The sequence below is a fragment of the Silurus meridionalis genome, chromosome 25 (genome assembly GCF_014805685.1).
Source record: "Silurus meridionalis isolate SWU-2019-XX chromosome 25, ASM1480568v1, whole genome shotgun sequence".
NCBI lineage: Eukaryota > Metazoa > Chordata > Actinopteri > Siluriformes > Siluridae > Silurus > Silurus meridionalis.
The window spans coordinates 3,927,774-3,954,904 of NC_060908.1; the positions used below are offsets into that span (position 1 = coordinate 3,927,774).

The following is a 27,131-nucleotide window of genomic DNA, read 5'->3' on the forward strand; positions in this document are numbered from 1 at the left end:
AAAAAGAAACATTGAAGAATCTTAAGCACACATTGGATGCAATGCATATCGATTGTACACTTTTCTCGCCACAAGCTTCAGGATCTTTGAAGGTTGAAAGCTGATCTTTGGCTTTTCTGTAAGCAAAGCAACAGGATTTTGCTTAAACAGCTTAAACATTATAGAAATCAAATGAACACTGTCTTCTCTATTAGACTTTCCTTCATTTCCTTTTATTAAAGTAGGAGGTTGAGGAATGTTTGACCTGTTAATGGGGACAAAATATGTCTTTTCTTGTACATCAAGATTGCAATTGTGCATAAGATACAAAGAGATTAGTTAAAAAAAAAAAAACAACAACAACAATTAAATATACCTTTAAGCAAGCTGAACCATTTCGTATATCCATATTCCAAAAAAAGCACTCATGTGGGTGTGTGGATGGATAAGCTTGGGGCAGGGTGTGTGTGTGTGTGTGTGTGTGTGTGTGTGTGTGTGTGTGTGTGTGTGTGTGTGTGTGTGTGAGGAAACATGCAGGTTGATATTTGGTAAGGATGCTGGTCTAGAACAGATGGGCTGCACTGTGCAGGGAAGCTCCAGAGCAGGCGTCCAAGCCAAGGCAGATTAGAGGCCAGAAGAGGAGGAAGCCTCGAGCCTGTTCTCAGTCCTGTTTACCCAAACTGCAAACTGAAGAGGATTCTTTATGTTAGTTTGTTTGATTCTGCAAAATCAACTCTAAAAACTTTCACATATGTGCATAAGATGAATGATCTTTATTTCTAAAAATAATGTCATAAAATGTTGGTTTTCTTTGTTCATTTTTATTTCAGTATTTTTGTCATATTCTTTTATTACATAATGTGAAAACTCATTTTTCCCCAAGTCTAATATTTACATGATTATAATGATTATCAATTATTGATGTTGTAATATATAGTGTATAAATCATATAATAATAATAATAAATGTCATTAAATAATGACATTTAATGTTTATAATATTATATATAAATACAAATAATTTCATAAAGAATATTATTAATAATATTTATCTGTGTATTATTATTATTATTATTATTATTAATATATGTTTTTATAAACTTTATATAATGACAATTAAGACAATTTAATTATGTGAAAAAATCTCCAGGTAAAATGCAAAAAAATGAACACAAAACATTTATTAATATTGAATTTATAAATATTTGAATGTAAAGCTGATAATGATAGTGATTATCATTAATAATAATTTTATTTATACAAATTATTGATGTAATATCTTTATATACTGTAAAAAAATATATAATAAAAATAATAAATGAATATGTGGAAAAAAATAATTCATTTTATAATTATATTAATGTGCCTAATATTCTTCTTATTGTTATTGTTATGATTTACAGTAACAACAGCAATAATAATAAAAAAATGATAATAAATCAATATATTTTATATTATATTGTATTTTTTAAATAAAAATCACTGAATATTTCATTAATAAATATTTGAATGTTATGATGATGATTATTATTATTATTGTTGTGATTGTTGTATGATCTCGACTTACTCTCGTGTGTGTGTGTGTGTGTGTGTGTGTTTGATCAGAGCGGAGGAGCTCAGTCCGGTGTGTTATATAACCCCGGTGTAGTGACGCGCTCTGAATCCCCGGTACATTAGCGACAGTAAGACCCAGTGGAAGCCCAGCGCCTGCGCCCCTCACGCCGTGGGAGAGACGCGCTGCCGCGGCTGCTGAGCTTTGCGGGGAAGGTCTGTGGATCCTCGCAGGAGCTCACAGAGACGCACATTTCTCTGCAGCCACTGCGTGCGCTTTTGCACCGAACCCCTTTTCAGGGCAGTTTTTTCCCGAGCCGCTGCGGGTGCTGTGTGTTCGGTGTGAACCGCAGCACCGGGGACGGGAAGCGACTCCGGCCGGTGCCAGCGACACTGAAGCGGGGGAGATCACACCGCACGTGAGGGACCGATCGCAGGCTCACTGCGTCTGAGATGCTCAAAGTGAGTATGATCAGCTCCAGGCCAGGCACAGCTCCGGAATACTGGATTGATGGCTCGAAGAAAGAGACGCTGGAGGACTTCTACGAGCTGGAGTCGGAACTGGGACGGTGAGTACCTCTCAGTACCCCTCTCAGTACCCCTCAGTACCGTTCAACGCCTCCTAATACCTCCCAATACACCTCTGAAACCTCCAGGACCTGTCACTACCTTTAATAACATCTCAATATCCGTGAGATACCCCTTAGTACCTTTTAAATACTTCTTGACACCTCTGAGTACCACTAAATACATTTCAACACCTCGTAGTATCACTTAGTACCCTTTTATACCCTTATAAACCTCTTAGCACACTGAAATACCTCTCCGTACCTCTTAGTACCATTAAATACTTCTCGATAGCTCTCAGTACCCCTAAATACACACCAATATCTATTAGTACCCTTAAATAGCTCTCAGTACCTTGTAGTACCCTTAAATACATCTCAATACCTCTTAATACTTCTTAGTACCTCTGAATTCCTCTCAATACCTCTTAGTACCCTTAAATACTTATTGATACCTTTTAGTACCACTTAGTACCCTTAAATACTTCTTAATACCTCTTGGTACCTTTCAGCACCCCTAAAATGCGTGTCAGTACCCTTCAGTAAGTTTAGTTTAGTCATTTCTTATACAAGGAGAATGTTTTCTGAAATATTTTAGTTGATATCAATATTTATATATTTTCAAATGTGAATTTTTTATGAAGTGATTGATTTTAGATTCGATTTTTTTCCTTTTTTTTTCTTTTCTAATTTAAAACTGCAGAATTAAATGTATATTTGTCTAAATTTAATTGTTTTTTTATGTTTCTTTATTTTTATATTACTTCATTTTTTAAATAAATATTATGGCTACCTGTGCCATATCTCATATAAAATTTAAATGTAATTTATATATGATTATTTTCAAATTTTATTTCTAACACAAAACTTATGACATTTTATTTTTCAAAATATCTTTCATTTGCAAAAATGGCCGGGTCACTGAGAGGACGTCTCACTATGATCTGATATCAGTACTGAAAAAAAAAATGGGGAGATTCCTTGCTGCTTGCCATTTCAGAACAGATGGTTAGGCAAGGTGAGATCTACACTATGAAAATTGAAAATCCAGTATGCGTTAAGCATAATAAAATGCTGGAATCCCATGGCAGTGAAGAAGGCGCTTTATCTTGGCGAGCGTTGCGTTGAATCCGTAGTTTGTCCGGGAACGCCAGGCGAGAGACGGCAATAGGTTCAGATGGCAGTCTTACACCACCACAACATACGCAAAAACACACACATTTACACACTGCTAAGAGTCACAGATTCACCTACTGAATGATTTTGCCAGGAAGAAGGAAACCAGAGAACCCTGAGGAAACCCTGAGAAAACCCACACTAATGTTAAAAACAGTTTAGAACTCTGAACACACAAACATTGTTAAGAGTCACAAATGTATCTCCTGAAAGATTTTGCTAAGGAGAAAACCAGAGAACCATGAGGAAACCCTGAGAAAATCCACATGAATGTAGGAAACAGTCTACAACTTTGTGCACACAGGAACACTGTTATGCTTCACACATTCACCTACTGAATGATTTAGCGAGGAAGGAAGAAACCAAAGAACCCTGAGGAATCCCTGAGAAAATCCACTTGAATGTAGGAAACAGTCTACAAATCCACACACAAACAATGTTGAGTAAAAAAATGTACCTACTGAATGATTTACAAAGAGGGAGGAAACCAGAGAACCCTGAGGAAACTCTGAGAAAACCCAGACTGATGTAGGAAACAGTCTACCAATCCACATACACACAAACACTGTTAAGATTCTAAAAATCTACCCACTGAATGATTTTGCGAGGAAGGAGGAAGCCAGAGAACCCTGAGTAAACCCTGAGAAAATCCACTTGAATGTAGGAAACAGTCTACAAATCCACACACAAACAATCAAAAGGTTTACCTACTGAATGATTTACTAAGAAGAAGGAAACCAGAGAACCCTGAGGAAACCCTGAGCAAACCCAGACTGATGTAGGAAACAGTCAACAAATCCACATACACACAAACACTGTAAAGATTTAAAAAATGTACCCACTGGGTGATTTTGCGAGGAAGGAAGAAACCAGAGAACCCTGAGGAAACCCTAAGAAAATCCACTTGAATGTAGGAAACAGTCAACAAATTCACACACACAAACACTGTTAGGAGTCATTAGTGTGGACAGTGTGTTGATTAGTTCAACACACTGTCAAATCAATTTCTAGGTGCAAAGCCAGTCTGTGCTTTGTCGAGGTTTTCCAGGTCTTATCACAGTAGCGTTCATAGTTAAATGAAGACTAAGTCTGGTGGATATGGTAAATGCGCTTTTTCTATTTGCGTTGCCTCAAGAGTGGCTTTGATGCATTTATTCCACTGAAGCTTTGTAGTAAACTGAAAAGGTTCGGCAGACTGGATTGTAATTATAATCAGAGCTGTTTCATCCGAGAAAGAAAGAGAGAAAACGGGTGCGTGCAGTAATCAGAAATTAAATCTAAATGCTCCCATATGGTTGCCAGAACGGCCGAGCGCAATCTGCAGCAAGTAGGCTTGCTGACTAAGCGATTCGGGGAACTTTGTTTTATTTAGGGAATTTTTTAATTTTACACATTGGTTAAACAAAAGGACATTTATTTAGCTCATTATACTATATCTATTTGTAAACTAAATAGATTTCATTGGTGACAACGTGCAACATTTGGCCTACAGCAGCGTTTTTATACATTCATGAAGCACATGGTGATGTATTTCTTTAAAAGCTTTATGGGAAAAGGAACCATGAGCCTTCATGAGCTGTGGCAAATGTAAAGCCCTCGGGTGCTAAATACAGCAAGGCAAGGTGAATCTGTAATGAAACTAGGGAGAGTATCTCTCTGTCTGTTTCCATCGTTCTTTTACTTCTTTATATAATACTGGGCATCAAGCAAAAAAACAGAAACGGAGCATAGAGCTCTCTCACACACACACACACACACACACACACACACACACACACACACACACACACACAGTCTAAACACACAGACACACACACTACCGCACTCCACTTTCCTCTTGTGCATTAAGTGCATAGAAACAATAGAGCTGGGAGATCCATTATCGCTAAGTGGCTAGTTTCGTAGACGTTTATCGAGTTAGCAACTCCGCGAAGCTTTTTGGGAGAATGTTTTATGATCATCAGAAGTTGTATCAGGGTTGTGGAATGATTGATGAAGAAAGAAGCACAAGAAGATGTTCAGATGATGAGCTCTTGGAGAATTTGCTAAGAAACGCCTTGAGGCGGCGGATCTCAACGTTGGGTTTCTTAAGCATTGCCAGGAGAGCCACAGATATATATATTGTTTTTTTTATCTTGTTGTAAGCTTGATGCAGTGCTGGAAATGATAACCCAACATTATCAGCATAGATGGTTTTATTTTTGTAGTTCTTTTAGTAATTAGGCTAACTATTTATATTATACATACTCTATATTGTAACCTTTATTGGATGTGTTGAATGCAAACAAAAAAAAAACCCTAGTAAACAAGTCCAAGAATTATGACAGCAATTAAAAAAAATTTAATGATATCAATTAATACGCAGAATGGTATTATGCTAAATGCAAACTCGACCAGATTAGACCTGAAGCTACAGAACAGAGCAAGTGTTTGAGCCGTTCATTTTTTTTATAAGGAAAAGCGAACATTCTGTGCAGCCAGAACAGCAAGAAGCAGGTGATTAGAGATGTACTACAGCAAACAGAACAAAGAAAAGGTGAAAAAAAAAGAAGAAGGAGGATTTAGCATCTTTATGCAAGTGAGAAGCAGATATTGCTGTACAGTGGCCAATCAGATTGCGGCCTGCTGTGCCATGAGACAAATCTAAAGCTACGCAAAATGAACAGGAAAAAAAGCTATTTCGGGTTAAATGACTTGAATCAAAGCAGGATATAAAGTGTGTAGATGTAGAAGATGGTGATGTAGAAGTTCATCTGGAATTTGATGTTTAATTATTTGTGTTTAATAAAAGTTAAAAAGTTTCAAATACGGTAAAAAGACGTATGTATGGCTAGCATAACTTCTCTTTCAGACAAATCCCACCCACTTTCTCTTTTATTTATTTTAATTTATATCCTTAGCATTTTAGCAGTTTTAAAAACCTTGTGGAAAGGATGGGTGTAATACAGCACTTCTTAGAATTCGCTTAAATTAAGTAGCTGTTGTATGACAAAGCGCTGGCTCTTTTTTTGGGAATCGGCATGCGAGCAAATCGTGGGCGAAAAATGAAGAGCAATCCAAAATCATTTGGGTGTGATTTTTAAATAGGTTCTCCATTTGCCTAGGGTTAGCATTACGTTTTATAAAACATAACCTGCAGTCGAATAGACAGCATTTCTTTTGTCTACTCAATGAAATGTATTTATAGAAGAGCTACTCCTGAAAAACAGATATCTGCTGATAGTATTCTCTATAGAATAATCTGTTTGGTTCACACTCAGATTATGGCTAGTTGGTTCCGCTAGTTGTTCATCTGACCAAGGATCATTACAGGACAGGAGTAAGTAGCTCTGTCGTTAAGTTGTTGGACTTCTGATTGAAAGGTTAAAAAGATAAAACCCTAGCTCTACCAGTGCTGGGCCCTTCAGTAAGGCCCTTAAACCTCATGTTGTATAAATGACATAATTGCAAGTCACTCTGAAATTCTAAGTCAATTTGGTAATAACGCAATAAATATAAATGTACTTGCTGTATTCATACTTGTGTTGTTATGTGATGCTAAAGATCAATAAAGCCGACGGTGGTCACATTTACTAATGGAGGTCATTAATGAGAAATGTTGACTATTATTGTTGATTTGTGTTTGTAGGATTCATGCCATTCGTGATTGTGTGTGTGTGTGTGTGTGTGTGTGAGACTTCATTTCCGTAATGTAATATTATTACTATAATGAATATTGATCGGATTTTAGGCATTACTGGTGATTAGTAGAGCCTTGTGGTCTGGCTTTTGGAAGACAAACCCATCTGCCTTCTCTTTATCTGATTAGATTTCTACTTCTTTTATTTATTTTTTGCCCACTTTATTCTCATTTGCACAGGAGCAAACATGCAGTTTCTATTCTAGAGGCTTTGGCCCTGTGTTCGTATTTTTCTTGGTTTGGAATCGGGGTTGAATCGCTCCATGTCTTGCTATGTAAGACGGTTACATAGCAAGACAAAAAAAAAAGAAAAGAAAAATGACCCAGAGTGCCTGAGAAGAATTTAAACAATGTACCAAATTGTTACGAGGTAAATAAAGCTAAAACAATGCTAAACAGTTTGTGTGTAGGGGGAAGGAATGGAAAATCCATCTCTAGTTTAATCAAGATGTAGCGATAGGTCATTAACTACATGGGTGTTAGGGCTGAAATAGAATGGAATGGAATACCTGGGTCTGTGCTCTGATTGACACCAAAAGTGGGCGTGTCCTAAACAGGAAGTGGTTTGAGTTGGGCTAGAGATCTGTGCTTGTAATGGGAAGATCGGATTATTTTAGTGACTTGGTTCTTTGAATCTCGATCATCAGAATGAACAAATCTTTTTTCGAGTCATTAAGTTTATTTCGTTTGCTTGATAAAAAAAAAAAATTAATTAGCAGATCCACCAACATGTCCACATACACAAACTATGACTATAGTTCCAATCATTTATATATGGGATATACAGGAGTATGTAGGAGTCACGTGGTATCAGAACGAAAGATTAGAAGAGTTAAAAGATAAACGACTCAGTACTGTTTCACATTAAAGACTCATTCTCAATGAACAAATGGTTCATGAACGACCCGTCACTAATCTGTGCTTGGATTTGTTCAGAATGGGTTTAGATTATGTGCCAAATATGTGTAGTCTGAGAATAAATGTACAGATGTTATTTACAGGTGTTCAGTTTACAAATGGACCATTTGGATTCTATGTACAAATGGGACAGTTATGATGGACAATGTGTAGTTATGAATATTTTATTGTTCATGCTGAGTATAGCCTGTGGGGAAAAAACTGGTTTTGTGCCTGGCTGTTCTTTATTACAATTAATGGTTTAATGAAAACTGGGCATTCTAGCTGCATTCACAATCACATTAAACATATAGAAATATAGTCAATATAGTCATTAAAAAATAATAAGTTTTTTTCCCCCCTGTAATGGCTTTCCGTGTACTGTAAGTGTTCGGTGAAATGCTCTTGTTAGAGACGAGAGGAAGGAACTTGTATTACTATATATTACTATTATTGGGATATGCTAATAACGAGGAGCAGATTGTTGAACTGGAACTCATGCTCGCCTGCTGTGTGCTCACATTTACTTTGTGTTTGTGTGTGTGTGTGTGGATAGCAGAATGTAGTGTATGGCCAAAACAACTACATTTCTTCCGAACCCAAGAAAAAATAATTCAATCCAGATGGTTCTTCTAGAGCAGTCAGGTAGCTGTTCGGCTTTTATTGCATTACCTACATTTCATTTATTTACACGTTGCACAATCTCCTGCTGAGACGCTCTGATTGAGGCATGTTCCGGCATATTCAGCTGGCCTGAAGCCTGGTTTGATTGCCGGCTTAAGCTGATTATGTGCTGAACTGAAGGACCAAAAACGCTGATGCTACATAAGATGCTGACAGGTTGCAAATAAGTTGAGCCTCTACAACACCTAAATGTGGCTCTGGACACTCCAGCTGTGTGTTAGCATTAGGGCCAATTCACTTAGTGTTTTTATGTAAATTAGGAAGTAATCTGCTGAACCTGGACAAAATATAGACCAGGTATGGACATGTCAGGGATGGGGTTTGTATTTGACCACTTGGAGTTGATTATTTTGCAATCAATTAATTTAATGTAATTTTCTTCTCCACATCTATAACTACAAATACTTTCTTAAATATCACTTTTTACTATCTCCACTTTTTATCCATCAATAGTTACATTCGAAGTGACATTTACATTACATTATGTGTAATATGCATAACACCTGAGCGATTTTTCTTCTGCTTCAGGAGCCACGTCGGTGGTGTTTCGATGTCGGCAAAAAGGCACCCAGAAACCATACGCCGTGAAGAAGCTGAAGAAAACAGTGAGTATGCTGATCGATATCTTGAAGGCTTTCTCCTGTTTGGGTTTGTTTTTTCATCCTGGATTTGGACTTCTGAGTTTATCAGGTTTCATCAGTCTTCGTTGAGAACTTCAGGAGTTTTTTCACTTTCCTTTCTGACATGGCAGGTGGTCACTGTTCTTCGATACAGATCAAATGAAACAAAAACCCAACTACAATTGTGTCGGTAGGGTGTTGCTAACACTGCTCCTAGAATCTCTAATATTCAGAGGTGGAAAGAGTAAAAAAAATATTCTACTCAACTAAAAGTACTGTCACTTCAATGAAATTTTACTTATGTACAAGTAAAGTTACAGATCTAAAAATCTACTCAAGTTAAAGTAAAAAGTTGCCTAATTAAAATTTATTCAGTAAAATCGAGTTTTTAACAGCAGTGTTGGGTGGGATTCTAGTGTAGTTCAAAAAGGACAAGGGGATATAAAGATCCAACTAGTTGTTTTTTTTAATTAAACCTTTTTCAAAATAAAGTGCAGTAAAAAAAGAAAAAAAATCCCTTGTTATAATGTCATTTATAATAATGAGAGAAATTGCAAATGCAGATTCAAAACTCCGATAGTGAGCGCACGCATCGAACAACTCCGACGTTTTCCTCAAAGAGGAATCAAAATGCTTTGGACTCTCCATTCTCGAACAACGGTGTGTGATTGGATATATAGTAATGCTTAAATCTAATGCAACATCAGCAGATCTAACACTTATTAATTTCATATGAATCGTGACACTGGTAATAGTGCTAGCTTCATTGTGCTGTGACAATTTTGCCCCAAGGGTGTGATGCATTTATTTTACACATTTCCTTTTTTTAACGGATATGATTAAAAGTGGTCAGAATAGCACCGGTTGCACAGCTCCCGATGTACACAGGACTTTTGGCACACTGACAAAGTCGGTGCTCCCTGTGACTGTGCGTGCAGCCTTGTGCTGCCATCTGTTGGCGTGTTGCGAAACTAGTCAAAACATTTTGATGCCACTTTTGATGTAATCTTATCACACTATTTCATTTGTGTGCATGATTTAGAGAAGAATTCTAGATCTAATGTCCCCTATATTAAATAACTAACTCAAATAAATAACTAAAAGTTACTTTCTAAAGTCAACCACACTGGAACGAGGTGATTAACCACCTCTCTACATCAACATTCAATTCGTGTTATGCACACCTGACCGTGAATCTTTCAGACTGCCTTCATATTTTTAGATTTACAGCTAATACAGAAAAGCTACACTTACAAAGGTTTGTACTGAATGTCTACGCACGAGCCACATCCACATCCACATCCACATCCACATCCTCTGGCTCATCTTGAACAATAACTCCTGCTCTTTATCCACCAGGTTGACAAGAAGATTGTACGAACAGAGATCGGAGTCCTGCTGCGTCTCTCTCATCCAAACATAGTAAGTCTGGATAGAAAAAAAAAAGCTCTGTAGCTTCAAAATAATCCGCATTGTGAAAAATCCAAAAGATGAGAATCCTTAAAACATCAGACTCGAAGGTTACACAGAGCGTGTAAATCCACACTTTTTTGGATTGGTCATCAATTTATTTGTTTTAATTGAAACTTTTAATCTCGTTAAAGCAAAGAAATAATGCCGCCTTAAATCTTTGTGCACTTTTCATAACGCTAATGGAAAGGTTTTGGATCGGTATTTTGGATCTAAACTTCAGCTCAGGGTGAATGTGAATGGTTTTTATGGCTGGAAAGTTTGGGAATTTAAACGTTTTTGCAGGTCTAAAATAAACCAGGTGCAATCTATTGATCTGACATGTTTATAGTCTAAATCAGGGGTCCCCCAAATCTTTTTCTGTGAGGGCCAAATTATTTTTCCTTTCTTTAATGTTGTCTGTAACAGGAAATTACATGGGCTGGAGAGGTAATATTGGCCTTGCAAGCTTGCATTCTAAAGTACACACATTCTTCACTCAAGTAAAAGTACAGATACTTGTGTTTTAAAATACTGTGGTAAAAGTACTGACTATTCTTTTTTACTCAAGTTAAAGTAAAGAAATTTGGGCATTGACATGTATTGAAGTAGAAAGTAGCCATTACTTCTACCTGTTTTGGTGTCACGCTGGTAACTGGACCTCACGTCGTATTAATATATTAATACAAAAGAATTTTGTTACCTAATGAATGTATTCAGGCTGAAATTCCACCATGTAGAACACAAGCAGAGAAAAGATGATGATCAGGTGATCTCTGTTCTCAGTCATGTTCACATCGCTGACACCCTCTGTCTCATCCACGTTAACCCCAGACTTCTTGTTGCATTCTGCTTTGCTTGTTGTTAGCTTCGGAATCGAGGAATTCGTTTGCATCGAACAAAAAAACAATCGTTTGTCCACTTTTGGTTAAAAACCCTGTATTTAATCAATTTTTCTCTTTCTCAACGGTTTGGACATTTTGTTGTGTCTTTGAATTTTCTCGCTAGCTCGTGTTCTCGATCACGATGGAACGTCATGTTGAATGTAGCATGGTTATTACTAATGGGAAATTTTTGTTTGCAATCAAACTTTTATGATCAAATACAGATATGAGTAAAACAAATGTTTTAAATGAAATTTGGCATTTGGACCCTTAAAGACCTTATCACTCCACGCACTGCAGCTCGCTGAAGAGATCATCTAGCACTGCTAAACTGGTCCCACCTTCTCTCAGGGTCAGAGGTAAGTATACATTAAGGTTTTTCTAGACGTTCCCTAGACGTCTGAACAGCCGAGTCATTGGATCAAGGGATGGGTGAAGACCCACCTCTTTCTGAAACACCTAAACTGGCACTTTTCCCGGATTGTTTTGCTTATATTTATATATATATATTAAATAAGGTGTGCTATAATTTCTTTTAACAGAGTTTTAGGCTGATGGTATCTTAAGTATGTAATTTGGTGAACCAGACTCGAAGCACTTTTGTACGTTGCTGTAGATAAGGGCGTCTGCTAAATGCCGTAAATGTAGGTTGGGGAATAATACATAATCTAAATACATTGAACATTGTTTATAAAAACAGTCTGTATTATAGTTATATAATAAGTGGTTTTCTGATCCGAAGACGCTGCCGGGCCCTTGAGCAAGGCCCTTATTTCTCAACTGCTCATTTCCATGATTGAGATGTCACTCTAGGTAAGGGTCTCTGTCAAATGTTATAAATGTAGATGTAAACATTGTGGTTTCTATAGAATCTGCGTGAAATAAAAAAAAAAGAAGCAATCAATGAAATGTTTTTTATTTTACGAGTGAGTTAAAAGTCTCAGTGTAAATGGCTTTAGAACTTGGCCTAAAAGTGCTGCTTGGGTAAAGGTCCTCCAGCAGTCCTTATTTATTGCAGTGTTTTAATTATGCCATCGCTGAACTGCATCTCTCTCTCTCTCTCTCTCTCTCTCTCTCTCTCTCTCTCTCTCTCTCTCTCTCTCTCTCTCTGTCTCTCATACACATATTTCATGACAGATCAAGCTGAAGGAGATCTTTGAGACGCCATCAGAGATCAGTCTCGTCCTGGAGCTTGTCACCGGAGGAGAGTTATTCGACAGGTCAAGAAATGTTTACGGCTTTAATATTTACAATCTGAGCATCAGACACTGACAGTAGAAATGACAAATCTCTTACATAATGCAAATTCAGGTTCATTAATTGTATTCTGATTTCTACAGTACAGCATGTTTAGTTATGAATGATCTCACAGCAACACTGCGAGTTATCTCTAGGTTAGGATTTTAATAATCTAAAACATACAGTAGTCTGTCTGGGTCGAATTATAAAATTATTAATAAAAAAAACTGAAACTTTGTTATTGAACAAAGGTAACATATCAACATTGGGAGGAGGATTTCTGGAAGGAGATGACATGTATGTAATATTTATAGAAGGAGTTTCCCGTTTCAGCGCTATGTAAGGATCAGTAAAGTTCTTTGCCTTGGGACAAAAGGACTACTTTCTTTGGTAACCCAGACATGTTTATTAGCTTCTTGAGACTAAGGCTACGTCTACACTAATCTGGATAAATGTAAAAATGTCACCGTTGTCTAAAAACCCTCCCCCTCCACACTTTGGTTTTCAGTCGTTTCCCAAAAAATTGCTCAGCCACATTGAAACGTCTGAAAACGTTCACGTCCCTGTACTGCGCATGAGCAAAACATAAGACCCGCCTCATTTCTGCCTGGTGCTTATTTACTTTTAGGCTCAATGATTAAAACGTGTCGTTGTTTTTCGAAGCCTCCGTTTTCACGCGCTTCTCTGCGATGCTAAAAGAATGCGTTTTCAAATGTCTCCACTTTGGAGAGAGTTTTCACAAAGCGACGTTTTGTCGTTGAACGAAAAAAACCTCAGTGTGAGTTGAAGGTGAAAAATGCGTTCCCAAATGCAAACAAATGTGGACATGGGATTTAAAAAGTTTCCAATTGGTCAAAATTCATCTTGTGATTTGGTACATTTATTAAAATCTGCACATTTACCTAATAAATTAAGCACCACACAACAATGCTCCATGTAGCTAAGTAGGGAAGGTGGTATCTAAGTGATTGAGGCTGTGGGTCATTGCTGGGAAGGTCGGTGATTCAAGCCCAGTATTGCCAAGCTGCCACTCTTGGGCCCTTGAACAAGACCCTTAACCCTCTGTGCTGTACCTTGCTCCAACCCCAGCTTTCTAACATCACTGGGATAAGAAAAGAAAGATTTTCACTGTGCTGTATTGTACATCTGAGTACAATAAAAGCCCCTTTAGTAAGGTACTTAGGAACTGTTTGGAATAGCTGCCCCAATATAGAGGCAAAATTTGACTATGTTACTCTGGTTGTTATTTCGGAAACGATCATCTTTGGCATATTTCCGTGCCCTTACAAAAACTTGCAGGGTCTGTCGTTGATTAGTGAACAATATCGCCCCTCCCTTAAGTGCTGTATCGCCTTCAAATGATAAATGATAATGAACCTGGTTCTCCACAGCGTTCTTCCCGCAGCTCAGAGCAGAAATACGACATCTGTTTTATTCCAAAAGGCTTTTCCCCATGAGCAATGACTAATCAGAGGAAGTGTCTCTTTTCACCTCTTTTTGTGCGCCAAGTCGCGCTTGAGTCACCAGATTATGCTAAAGCTGCAAAATCATTAACTGAAAATTCAGAAGTGACTTTGCACATTTTTGCCATTGTTTAGACGTAACAGACGTCTGTTGTTTTTTCCTCCTGCAGAGTGGTGGAGAAAGGCTACTACAGCGAGCGAGATGCAGCAGACGCCATCAAACAGGTGCTGGAGGCCGTCGCGGTGAGTGTTCATTCGCTCACGTTCGAGTTATCGGCTTGTTTTTCTGCACGTGATACTTTGGTATCCATCATACTAGTGTCAAGACTGGACTGGAGTCAAAAATGATGGTCAGGAATCTTCTCATTTGTCATGCTGACATTCCAAGCTGTTTCAATTCATGCCTTTATGAGATATAGCTGATACAGCATTAATATTAGTGCTGTTGCTGTAGGCATATCAGGATTTTTAATATATCAAACCATCAAATTTTGGATCAGTGTACATCATCCACACGCCTGCAGTGAAGTTGGTTAATGTTGAAATTCTGGGGTTGCCAAATTTAATTAACTATCTAAAAAACCTTCCTATAAACTCTAAATGATCTCATTTTGCAAACATGGAACATCTCAAAAAGGTGACTAAAGTAGGCATTTTGTTAGAGATCCTTGTAGATCTGGAAACCCTCAGAAAGAATGGCGATCAGTATGGGGTATTATACTGTAATGTGTTATTAATATAACCAATTAAAACAAAGCAATTTACACCACTGTAATGTATAAACCTTACAGTATAAAATCCTCAAAAATGGACTATAAGGCGCTACTTTTTGCCCACGTTTTGAACCCCGTGGCTTAAACAACAAAGTGGCTAATTTATGGATTTTTCCTGGGTTTTTACTGGTTTCACAAACTTCAAACCAAAAAATAACATTAGACCAATAAAATTTCTGAAAAAACGCACCTCACCTGTGTTCTGAGCTGCATGGCAGAGAAAAAACTTCCATCGGGTGATTTTTAAACATACGACGATGCCAAAAGATAAACTCTTGAGAGAAATAGTTGTGAAAGGAAGGAGAAAGACAGTGAACAATGACTTACTTGGTCGGCTACTGTTTAGATACAAGCCGTTGTAGCGCGTTGAGTCTGGGTGAAGGGAGAGCTCGCTAACTCCAGTTGCAACAGAAATCATGTAAGCACAGGCAGGTTTCCAAAACTTGTGCTTTTTTATTTTTCTTGGCAACAGCGTTACGGTTTAGTCAAAGAAACCTAGAAATGAGCATCATAAAATAATAAGGATATATTCCTCGGTCTTACACACATGCAGTAATACCGGAAAAATGCGGCTACAGGCTATTCCCAAAATGCCGCTCTGCTCTTAAAGGAGCCACAGCATATTTCACCCGTTACACCGTGTAACCGACACTGTCTTTCGTTAAAGCCTGTGTAAAGTTCATTAGTTTCAGTGTACAGTATACACAGGTGCGGCTTATTTATGTTTAAAATAAAAATCTTTGTCAAATTCATTGGGTGCAGCTTATAAATGGGTGCGCTTTATAGTCCGGAAATTACGGTATATAATTGGAACGTTGTGTAAGAAGATGGTTATATGTAATATTTGGAAGGAGTCTCCAGTGTTGGTGCTACAATGTGATACCAAATTTGTACTAATATACTAATTACTCCTACAAGTTCAAAAAGGGGAAAACCCACCTGGTCAGTGATTCCTGTTTAATTTTCCACCCCGTGCGTTTGACACAAATCCACTTTCATAGCCACCGTTCTTATTCAGGGCTGCAGGCATAAAGGGGCTTTGGTGTACTTTTGGATCATGTTCCAGCGAGATTTGAAATGAGATTTAGTGCTTTCGTTGTTCTACTTTAAAGCCAGCAGGAGAACTGAGACCCACAGAGAGGTCACAGATGGCTATTCTTGATTCTCTCTTTCCCACTGTCTTTTCCTCGCTCTCTTTCTGTCTTCTTCTCTCTCTCTCCTCCCCACGTGTTTACTATCAAAGCTGTTTCCTCACCTACTTCATCTTTTTCAGTCACCGCAACATGAAATCTGGCAACCACTCCATCCATCGCACCGGTTAAGCAACTAAGACAGATGCCACGCTGCAGAAACAGGGTCTGTCCTTATGGGCTTACAGTAGCTTATGTAGGTTTAGATGTTTTATTTAAAGTGTGTTCTCGCCTCTTGGCCCTTTATTTCGCAAAAGGATTGCTGTTGCTAAGGAGATGAGATAGCAGGACGGTGGGCACATTTCTCATGTATGGCCTTCAGCTCAGAGAGCTGGCAGGCTGCAATAAGTAAACACAGACTCTCCACATCTCACCGGGTGGAAGAACAGTGGGCTTAATGCTGCCACCCCCTTTACAAGTGTCACTTTTTTTTTTTTAACGTCACACCACACAATTTTGTGTACTGTGTACTTCATCTGGGAGTTTCCACACATGCGGTTTGTGTATGTATTTGTGTTTGTGTGTGTGTATGTGTGCATGTGTTTCTTTCCAGTGAAACACCTCGGCGTTGATCAGACTAGATGCCAAAGGATGCCCACGATGCATCACTGCAGTTTTTTATTCTTCTGCCTGCTTTGGAAGAAGTTTTGACCAGTTCCGCCTGCTCCCAGAGTATACTAACCAATCCTGGCAACTTCTGAACGAATTTTGACAAATCCAACCTACTTCCAGATCAAATTTGACCAATCCCACCTACTCCCAGAGAAAATCTGACAAATACACACACTCCCAGAGAAAATCTTACAAATCCACAAACTCCAAGAGAAAATCTGACCAATCCCACTCACTCTCAGAGAAATTCTGACCAATCTATCAACTCCTATAGAAAATCTGTCCAATCCCACCAACTCCCAGAGAAAATCTGTACAATTGCAACAGCTACTAGAGGTGTTTGACCATTCCAGCTCACTCCCGGAGAGTGTTTGGCCAATTCAGGCGACTTCTGAGGAAATTGTGCCAAATCTCACCAATCCCACTCACTCCCAGAAAAAAATATGACCAATCAATCAACTCCTAAAAGAAAATCTCATCAATCCCACCTACTCTCAAAGAAACTCTGAACAATACCTCATCTCTTAGAGAAAATCTGACCAATTACACCCACTTTCAGAGAAAATCTGACCAATCTCATACAGTCCCAAAGAAAAACTGACCAATCTCATACAGTCCCAGAGAAAGTCTGACCAATCCCAACCACTCCTGGAGAAAACCTGACCAATCCCAAAAGTTCACTCCCAGAGATGGTTTAAACATTTCTTTCCAAGAGAAAGGATCTTCAAATTATGGAAGAACTTCTGAGCAGTCATTCCGTGCTCCTGCAGAAAGTCATCCTGAGAAAGTTTGCCCAATCACTACTTGTTTGGAATCCCCAGTGTATCTTGTATCTTATTTCTTCTTCCAGAGAAAGCTTTTGGCTAAACCCACCAATTCCCAGAGAACAACTGATTGATCCTGTTCACTCCTAGAGTAAGTTTTAGCAATTCTGGCTAGTTGAGAAGGAATTCTGATCAATCCCACCCACTCTTGTAGTCATTATTTATGGTTGTGTTGTTTTTACAGTTTCAGTGTAGACCAGCATTTCTCCATAGATCTTTACTGGCATTTAAATTAAATCTGGATGGGTTAATGTATTGCATTATTTAGCAACAGAAGCTTCTATGGCATTTACTGTTTTCTTGTATTTGTGGCAGAGTTTATAAGGGTTCAGCAGCATGCAGCTTCTGTACTGCACTGGTCCATTAACCAAGATAAATAGACCTTAGACTAGAGGATAGATAGAGAGAGAGAGAGAGAGAGAGAGAGAGAGAGAGAGAATATGAGATACAGTATGTATGTCAGCTCCGCTGTGCATTGCACAGGAAGAATTCCCCTCGGACGGCACACAAAGAGAACACTCCCACATGTCAGCCTAATTGGTGAGGATAGAGAAAAACACTGCACTCTTTTATATCAGATAAAACCTGGCATAAGACTTTGTGTTTCCAGGTATTACACATACACCATTCGGGCTGAAAGGCTATGCTTGTATCTGAAAAGTAAAAAGTGAAAACCCGTGTGAAGTACAGACTTTTCATAATTAAAAGCTAATTAACATATCATTAACATCTCATTTGCATTATGTGCTCACTTTGCATTTTTCTTCTGATGTTCGAACCAGGATGAAGAAGCCAGTTCCGGCTTAGAGCCCCTGTGTGTGTGTGTGTGTGTGTGTGTGTGTGTGTGTGTGTGTGTGTGTGTGTGGGCAGCCGCATGTGGCTCTACTGTAACCAGGCAGACTTCCGCTGGTCCACGCTGCTGTGTTTAATGAGTTTCCGTGGTAACCTTCTTACCCGAGGCGTTGCTTATAAAACAGTATCTTTGTCACAATCCTATAGAAATACATAGAGATCTTCCCCCTTTTTGTTCTCTTATACAATATAATATATATAGATTTCTCATTTTAATTAATAATAATAACAATTATAACTATAGCGACAAGCAGCGATTAGCAGGGTTCAAGCAACTGAGGTACTAGAGGTCATAAGGAAAAAGACATTAGGAACATGCCCACCGAGTTTCGTTGTAATACACCGCTGGTAACGTTGTCTAACAGGTGCTCACATGTAATTGGCAGATGGTGGCCATGTTTTTTCAGATACACAAATGTCCTCATAAACCCATATGGACTGATTGGACAGAGACTCTACATGCCAAGATTTATTTCAATTGGATGAACGATTGCGTAGTTATATCAGTTTTTATGCTTTTCCTTGTTTATCGCCACCAAATGGCAAAGCTATGCAAGTTTTTTCTTTGATCAAAGATTGAGCACATAGACACATATATTAAGGTTTGTGAAGATATTTTATTCCGTTTGTGAGTTATTGCCATTTTTGTCTAAGTAGCCACGCCTACTTTCAACGTTTTGTCGAGCCTTAGCGACGTTGAGTTGAAAGTTCAACATTTTTTGGATAATTATTAACAATCCCTACTGAACATTGATACACTGGTTTCGTTCCGATGTCGTGAAAAACCTAGAACTACTTCGCAGAAGTAGGTTTTTAACATAACTTACATTGATTCCAAGCATCTGAAGTTTTGAGTCTACCATAAACCTTGTACGAGCTTGTACGAGCTTGTACCTTGTAAGGCCAAAAATGTGTGAAATTAAGTGTTTTGGACTATAGCGCCCCCCTTTGGCCAAATGAGTTAATACTTTTTTAACCTCTCCCCAAATTGAGCTCTACCATATCGCCAAGTTTTAACTTTCTAGGCCTTACGGTTTAGTTTGCATGATCAGTTTAGGGCATAATAATAATAATAATAATAATAATAATAATAATAATAATAATAATAAAATTCTCTACAATAACAATAAGGTTTCTGCATTTCATGATTGAACCGCTAATAATAATAATAATAATAATAATTAGTAGCAGTAGTGGTACTGAAGGTGAACAATTATTATTTATTTATTAAAAAACAATTCGATTTTTTTCCAAAATAATAAGTATATAAATTATATACATTTATTACATAAATTAATATATTTAAAAATATAATATATTATATAAAAATATATATATACAGTATAAAACAATGTTATAAAACAGAATAAAATATAGGAAAAAATATAATATATATATATATATATATATATATATATATATATATATATATATATATATATATATATATATAACATAGATCTTTGGTGATTAATATAAAATAACTGTTTCACCACTGGTTTTGTTTCGTATGTGAAATGTAGAGACGGGTCGAGTTTCCTGTTCTAATATATTTTCTGTTGATTAAGTACACTGCCAGTAAGGTTTAAGTGCTAAAGGAAACCAATACAAGTAAATCTGAAACCTGTGTAAGGTGATATGTTATTGTCCTCGCTACGTCTTGCCTGTTTGTTGTGGTTTTCAGTATTAGTAGTCCGGCTAAAGAAAAAACTAAACACTGGATCAAATTCCTTACATTTTGCGGTCTGTGGTTGGATATAAACCCATTTTTATTTACAGTGAAAGAGTAAGTATTACTCACCTAAAATTCTGTTCATTAAAAACCAATAATAATTGTTTAAAGAGCGTAAGTTTCAGACAGGTTTAGTAAATCAGCCTGTAAATTCTATCAAACTGTATATATTAATTATGCTCATCATGTAAATTGGAGAGCACATACTATTTTTTTTACCTGAATTAGAAGAAAGCCAATTGTCTGTAAATCAGACGTTGTCACAAGCAGATTTTCAGAACTAAATAGATTCAGGACCTATAATATGCAATTAATATATTTAGCCCTATATACGTATATGCACGTCGGTGCATCGGCATAAAAGTGAAGCGATGCATCGATTTAAAGTGTGGATCTGGTAGAAGTTGTATCATGATGCATATTTTTTAACATATTTGCATCAGTAAAAATTTTATTTATATTTATATATAATTATTAGTAGATGCGCTATACTTTTATTATTTAGTAAGCGAACAATATTTCATTTGTAGATCGATTTCTCCTCGCTAAACTGTTTATCAAGTCCGTTCTCTCAACGCATCACAACACTACCTAGACCGAGGCGTGTCCTAAGAGAGTCACATAGAATACAGATTACAGGCAGAGGTAGAGCTGCATCTTCAGGAAAAGAACAGGAAAGCCAGGAAAATAACATCTGGCCTTATTTCAACTTTCTTCTTCCTTTTTTTTTTTTGCACTACAAAACGCCTGTTTGTGAATGTATAATTTGCAGTTTGCAAAAAGAAATATAAGTGAGTTATCCGTACCGTACTGAATTGCATAACATCATATTCTTTTCATTGCATCGTATTGCATTAAATCGCATCGTGTTAAATCGAATCGAAATCAGATTGTAATAGGGGGGAATCGGATCACAGCTGCTTCATATATATTTTTTATGTATTGTATTTTTGGCTATGCATTAAGATGTGAATCACACCAGCCTCTGTTATGGAGATGCACATCTTTAGTATATATATTATGTCTTATTGTGTCTAATGAGCAAGGAAAGGTGAGGGTGGTGAGGAAAAAACTCCTGAGACATCATGAGGAAGAAACCCAAAAAGGATCCTGCCTCAAAAGGGAACCACATCCTGCTTTGTGTGGCATTAGATAATAAGCAATTCAGTAAATACTACAAATCATTTTAGAATATTAGCTTGTATGTTTTTGCATGTGTCTTTGTGTAAACTAGATCAAGATCATCCCAGCTGGTGGAGACTGGTAGCACTGGTGATGCATTTGCGAATCTCAGGCCCAATTCATGATAGTCTTATTTCCTATTATATTCTTATATACTTCTTATATTCTTATATTATTTTCTTATCTTATTATCTATTTACTCTTCCTGTAAATAATCAACACAGTGCACGCACATTTCTTTCATTTGTCATCAATTCTCTGGTGCTCACTTCATCACTACCGTCCGGAAACCCAACAATTGAAATGAGTCCTATGTGCCCACTTGAAACTGCGACTTAAAAGGACGTTCATGTGCAACGTTTAATTACGAAAGAAGAATTAATGATCATTCGGAAAGGATATAAAGCAGCAAAAAAGCCAGGAAGCGGGCCAGTCGTTATGTGTGAGCAGGAAATGAAGCTGTGACGAGGTTAAAGTGGCTGCCAGAAAAGAGTTTTAAATGGATCAACAGATGGACGAGTGGAGGGCAGAGGGAAAAAGGGCTAAAAGGAGCAGATACGTGGCTGGTTGGGGAAGTTTGATGTGTTGAGGGCGAATATTTACAATTAGATTTCAGACATATTTTCAGTTGCAAAATATTTTTTCATCAACTTCTTTTAACGATCTTAAGCAAGTCAAGTTTATTTCTAAAACGCTTTTCACAACAGACATTGTCTCAAAGCCGCTGAGTTACAGTGAACGATGTGTGTTTATCCCTGATGAGCAGCACACAAGACCATGGCGACTGTGGCCAGGAAAAACTCCCTTAGACTCCCTTTTTTATTTATTTTTTAACCAAGGGTGCCAATAATTCTGCAGCTGACTTAAGTAATAAGTGTTGCCACCTATTTGTGTCTGAACAATTGCTGTTTGTTGAGACTTTAAACCTGATGATTCTTTGTGTAGTTGCAAAGTCTTTTTATGCATTTCGCTTTATGTTCTGACTCATGTGTCTGAGTTTCAAGGTGATACTTCCTGATTTCTTCAAGTGTACGTTACAGGCATTCTTTGGGTGGTAATGATTTCAAAACGTTATAGTTACAGTAGAACCTTTTCTAAAAAGGTTCTACTGTAACTATAACGTTTTTAAATCATAAACATATATATATATATAAAGGTCCCTCTCCCAGAGTTCACTCTCCTGACTGATACTGTGACCTGCCAACCACCCTGTTTATAAATTTTAATCATTTCCTTCAGGTTAAAAAGGACATTCTAGATTGTAACTAGGAATCACAGAGGCAGCTGTCGAATCATCTGAGCGTGATAAATATTTACGGCCGTCTGTCTCACTTCGCAGTACCTGCATGAAAACGGTGTCGTGCACCGCGACCTGAAACCCGAGAACCTTCTGTACGCCACTTCAGCACCAGATGCTCCACTCAAAATAGGTATGGATATCGATCTCTCTTTCCTGTCTAGGATCTGCATCTTGATGTGATATTTCTAGGTAGGAAATGTTTATGGATTTTTTTTTTTTTTTGCTTGTTTGTGTACCAGTTGAAGTGTTTGTGTTGTGGACACCTGTCAGACTTTTGAGGTTTATTTAATATATATTATTATTTTTTATTTTTTTTCGTAGCTGATTTCGGGCTGTCGAAAATCATCGATGACCAGGTGACAATGAAGACAGTGTGCGGAACTCCGGGATATTGTGGTGAGCTTGTTAGTATTGTCTGCATGTTCACAGGAGAACATCTAACACCCCGGATACGCCATCAGACATGTAGATAGGAAGATACTATCAATCATTCATATCCGAAAACCAGGACATTTGAACTCTAATTGTTTTTGTTTAATGAAAGGGAACAAATGAATAAAAAGTACTTGACATGACAAACCTTGAGGCTGTAATTAAGAATGAAACAATGTAATTGGTCATTGTGTCATGTAATGTACAGACAATACATACAAGTTAAGTCGAAGATAAAAACACCATAAACAAAACTAGAAGCGTATACCAAGAACAGAAACCAGAGAATGAACCAAGAAGAATCCTGGAAAGACAAAGAGGAGACAAAGAGTACTGTGAAAGGGGAGATTTTTGTATACAAGTGCTAATTACAGACAATGTGATTCAGGTGTGAGGGATTAGAAACATGCGAACGAGTAATCTGAGGGTGCAGCAGGTGCTGGGAAATGTTCTGTCTGTCCATAATCCTGAAACATTGAAGTGCCAACAAAATTCAATTTCGATTAATTTTTTATTTTATTTTAATGGACATTGTCTTAAAGCAGCTTTACAGGAATAAAGCAGTTATAAATTAGTGTATACGTTTTGTGCCTATAAATTTGTTCCTTATAATTGTCAGTTTATCCCTAATGAGAGAGCGATTGTGGCAGGGAAAAACTCCCAGAGATGATATGAGGAAGAAACCTTGAGAGGAACCAGATTCAAAAAGAAAACCCATCCTCATATGGGTGGCACCGAACGTCCATTCATTACAGTTCCATCATCATTGAGATGTAGTTCTGTTCTGTAGTCCTGAATCATTGTAGTAGATTGTTGAGATTTACAGTTCTTGAGTTGCTCAGTCATTTTGTGGACCTTTAGGTTGTTGATGTGGCAACATTGTTTCCACAGTGCACATTTTTTCCAGAGGAAAGTGCGTAAACATTTTAGTAATGTTTTGCCTTTTTTTTCCCAAGAAAATAGCTTAAACTTAAACATTTTCACAAAAGGCCCAAATTCCCGACTCAAAAGTGTCACTTCCTCTATGCCTGCCTTCTGAAACAGTTCATTTCATGTCGAAAGTACAATTCTGCAAAGAAATGAAACTGAATCTGAGAAGTCGAAGGATTTTCTGACAGTGTGAAAAATAAACACTAAATACTACTTTAATATTAGTAATTTTAATATTAATAAATAATGTTAAATAATAAGTAATAGTAATAAATGCTGTGTTGCGGTTTAAAGGCTCTGGCATTGAGAAATTGGTGTTGGATCTATGATGATATCAGATGTTGAGTTATTTTCTGAGTTGCTCAGTAGCTCCTGGTTCCACAATGTCTCTCAATAAGACTGTAGAAAGGACATGACTCATAATTGCACACTTTTGTATTGTTTAAAGATTTATAATCACACTTAATATCACCCAGATAATGATGGGTTCCATTTTGAGTCACGTTCTTCTTGAGGATTCTTCCTCATACCATCTGAAGGAGATTTTCCTTGCCACAGTTGCCCCAGGCTGCTCATCAGGGATAAACACACATAATTCTTACGGTCTGTAAAGCTGCTTTGAGACAATATCTATTGTGAAAAGCAAATCTTGAACTTGAACTATGCGTCGTACGTGAAGAACGCTATTATCCTTTCATTTATTTTGTTTCCAGCTACACCAGGGGGCGTGGCACAACGGAGCAGGGGTCGTTTTTATTCGAACGAACTAAAACAAAACAATACATTCTTTCTAATGAAAACTGATAAAATTGAATAAATAATAAAATAAACAAAGACAATATTAAACAGCTAATTGGGAGGCAGAGCTCATATGACTGATATCAACAACAAAAAATGCCATACGTCGTCACGTAACTCGCTCCGCTTTGCCAAAGGGTTGAAATTAAACAAAACCAAAACGCCATCAAACAGAAAACTCATTTTTGTCTTTGTTTTTATTTATTTGAGCAATTTTACCCTTCTGTGTAAAATGCTTAGAACAAACAAGTGACAATTTTCCTGTAATTTACAAGGACAAAAAAACACTTGTTCCACATTGTCCAGGTCTTTTCCCTCATCCTCACTGCTGCTTCTGTCTGTTTTCAGCTCCAGAGATTCTCCGAGGTTGTGCTTACGGGTCTGAAGTTGACATGTGGTCAGTAGGAGTTATCACATACATCCTGTAAGTGGCACACCTTCATTTATTCTCCTCTAATCAGCGTGAATTTTAAAAAATGCCGTAAGTGAAATGCAGATTCAAGGAAATGATATTAGGATATGAAGCTTCACACTTCTCATTTCCATTCAGTTTACATTCAGACTGATATCTTCATTATTTTAATGTGTTCTCCATATTAATGGGGATGAGTCACAGCTGGTGGCCACCTGAATGGAAGTTGCTCCTCATGTACAAAAATAGATAAGCATATTAATAAGCATATATTATTGGTGTGACGGTACACGTGTGCGTACTGAAATTTTTCGGTTCAGGGCTTTCGGTTTGGGAAACGTGTTAAGTGGCGGACCGCAAGTGTGTTTAGTTTACGCCTTTTTTATTATTATTATTATTATTATTAAACTTGAAAACATACATGACAATTCCAGGGTTATAAAAAAGAAACTAGAGTTAGCGCAGTGTCACTGTGGCTGCTCACTCAGGCTGAAAAAAGAGTGGTCATAATGTTATGCCTGGTCAGTGTAAATGATGATATATATATAATTTGTCTCTCTCATTACAGACTGTGTGGTTTTGAGCCTTTTTTTGATGACAGAGGCGATCAATACATGTTCAAGCGCATCCTGAACTGTGAATATGAGTTTGTCTCCCCCTGGTGGGACAACGTGTCTCTGAACGCTAAAGACCTTGTAAGTGAACATATTTTAATAAATCTTCTGCCGAAAGCTGCTTACTTCATCAATTTCTCATGTTAAAAATATTTTAAAACTTTGATCTCCATCTGCTTTGTCCTGTTTCCAGGTAAAGAAGTTGATCGTGAAGGACTCAAGAAGCGTCTGACGACACAGCAGGCCCTGCAGCACCCGTGGGTGACCGGGAAAGCAGCTAACTTCACCCACATGGACACGGCTCAGAAAAAGCTCCAGGAGTTCAACGCCAGAAGAAAGCTCAAGGTTTGGATATTAGCTCTCAGAAGGAAGCGTATAGTAAACACAATGGCTTTCTGTTTGTCAGTAGTGATGCTGTGGTCTCTGCAGGCTGCCGTTAAAGCGGTGGTGGCATCGACGCGCCTGGGAAGCGCCAGCAGCCACAGCAACTCTGACACGAGCAAGGCGAACTCTCATCCCGCTGAGCAGAAGGACGTGGACGACGAGCAGCCGGCAAAAGACGTCCAAAAACTAGAAGACTCGTAGGGCTGCTAGGATTCGCCGGGGAACGTGTTCATAAAATAAAATACTTTTTTTCCTCACAGGTTTGACCTGAGAGCGAGGGGTCCTGACAGGGTCATGACAGGATTGAGAGAGATTTGGGTGTGGGTGACATGCATGTGATTGATTTAGGCTATGATAGCAAAACACACACACACACACACACACACACACACACACACATCATGCCATTTAAATACAAGGCATCTTGATATCTGTATTATGTATTTGAAACCTGTATATAAACCAAGTGCAGGTGAACTGAACATGTTCCCATTAACAGATATTGGCTGATCAGTTTGTCTCATATACAGGAAATGACCAACTGAACCATCAAATTCAAGACTTTTTTGATGAGTATGACATGAAAAGCCACAGGGAGTAGCTTAATTACAAATATTCAGATTAGACAGATTTCTTTAAAAGCATACAATTTACACTCAATAACTAATACCACATAAATCCCCGAGCTGCGGATGTCACATTATCAACTTTTTTTTTTTTTTTCCTAAACAGTGTTGCTTTACATCCGAACAGTTTTACCGATATTAAAAGGGCTCAGAATTTCGTTCGTGTTGTCGGAGGACGGAAAATTGACGGGCTTGTTTTCTACTTTTTTAAAAATCAAGACCAAGTGAATGATGCATGGTTTCAAAAATATAAAAATCTGTAAAAAAAAAAAAAAACAAGAACA

The 27,131-nt window shown here is 37.6% G+C and overlaps 1 protein-coding gene across 1 annotated transcript; it reads left to right on the plus strand.

The window, feature by feature from the left end:
• The first annotated feature begins 1,584 nt into the window (after window positions 1–1,584).
• camk4 (calcium/calmodulin-dependent protein kinase IV) lies at window positions 1,585–27,131 on the plus strand. The gene is given in 12 exon segments (XM_046838693.1): window positions 1,585–2,099; window positions 9,059–9,136; window positions 10,511–10,573; window positions 12,622–12,704; window positions 14,357–14,429; window positions 22,691–22,781; window positions 22,973–23,047; window positions 25,160–25,235; window positions 25,792–25,918; window positions 26,031–26,052; window positions 26,055–26,182; window positions 26,267–27,131. Coding segments are annotated over 12 exon segments (1,089 nt in total). The 5' UTR covers window positions 1,585–1,982; the 3' UTR covers window positions 26,423–27,131.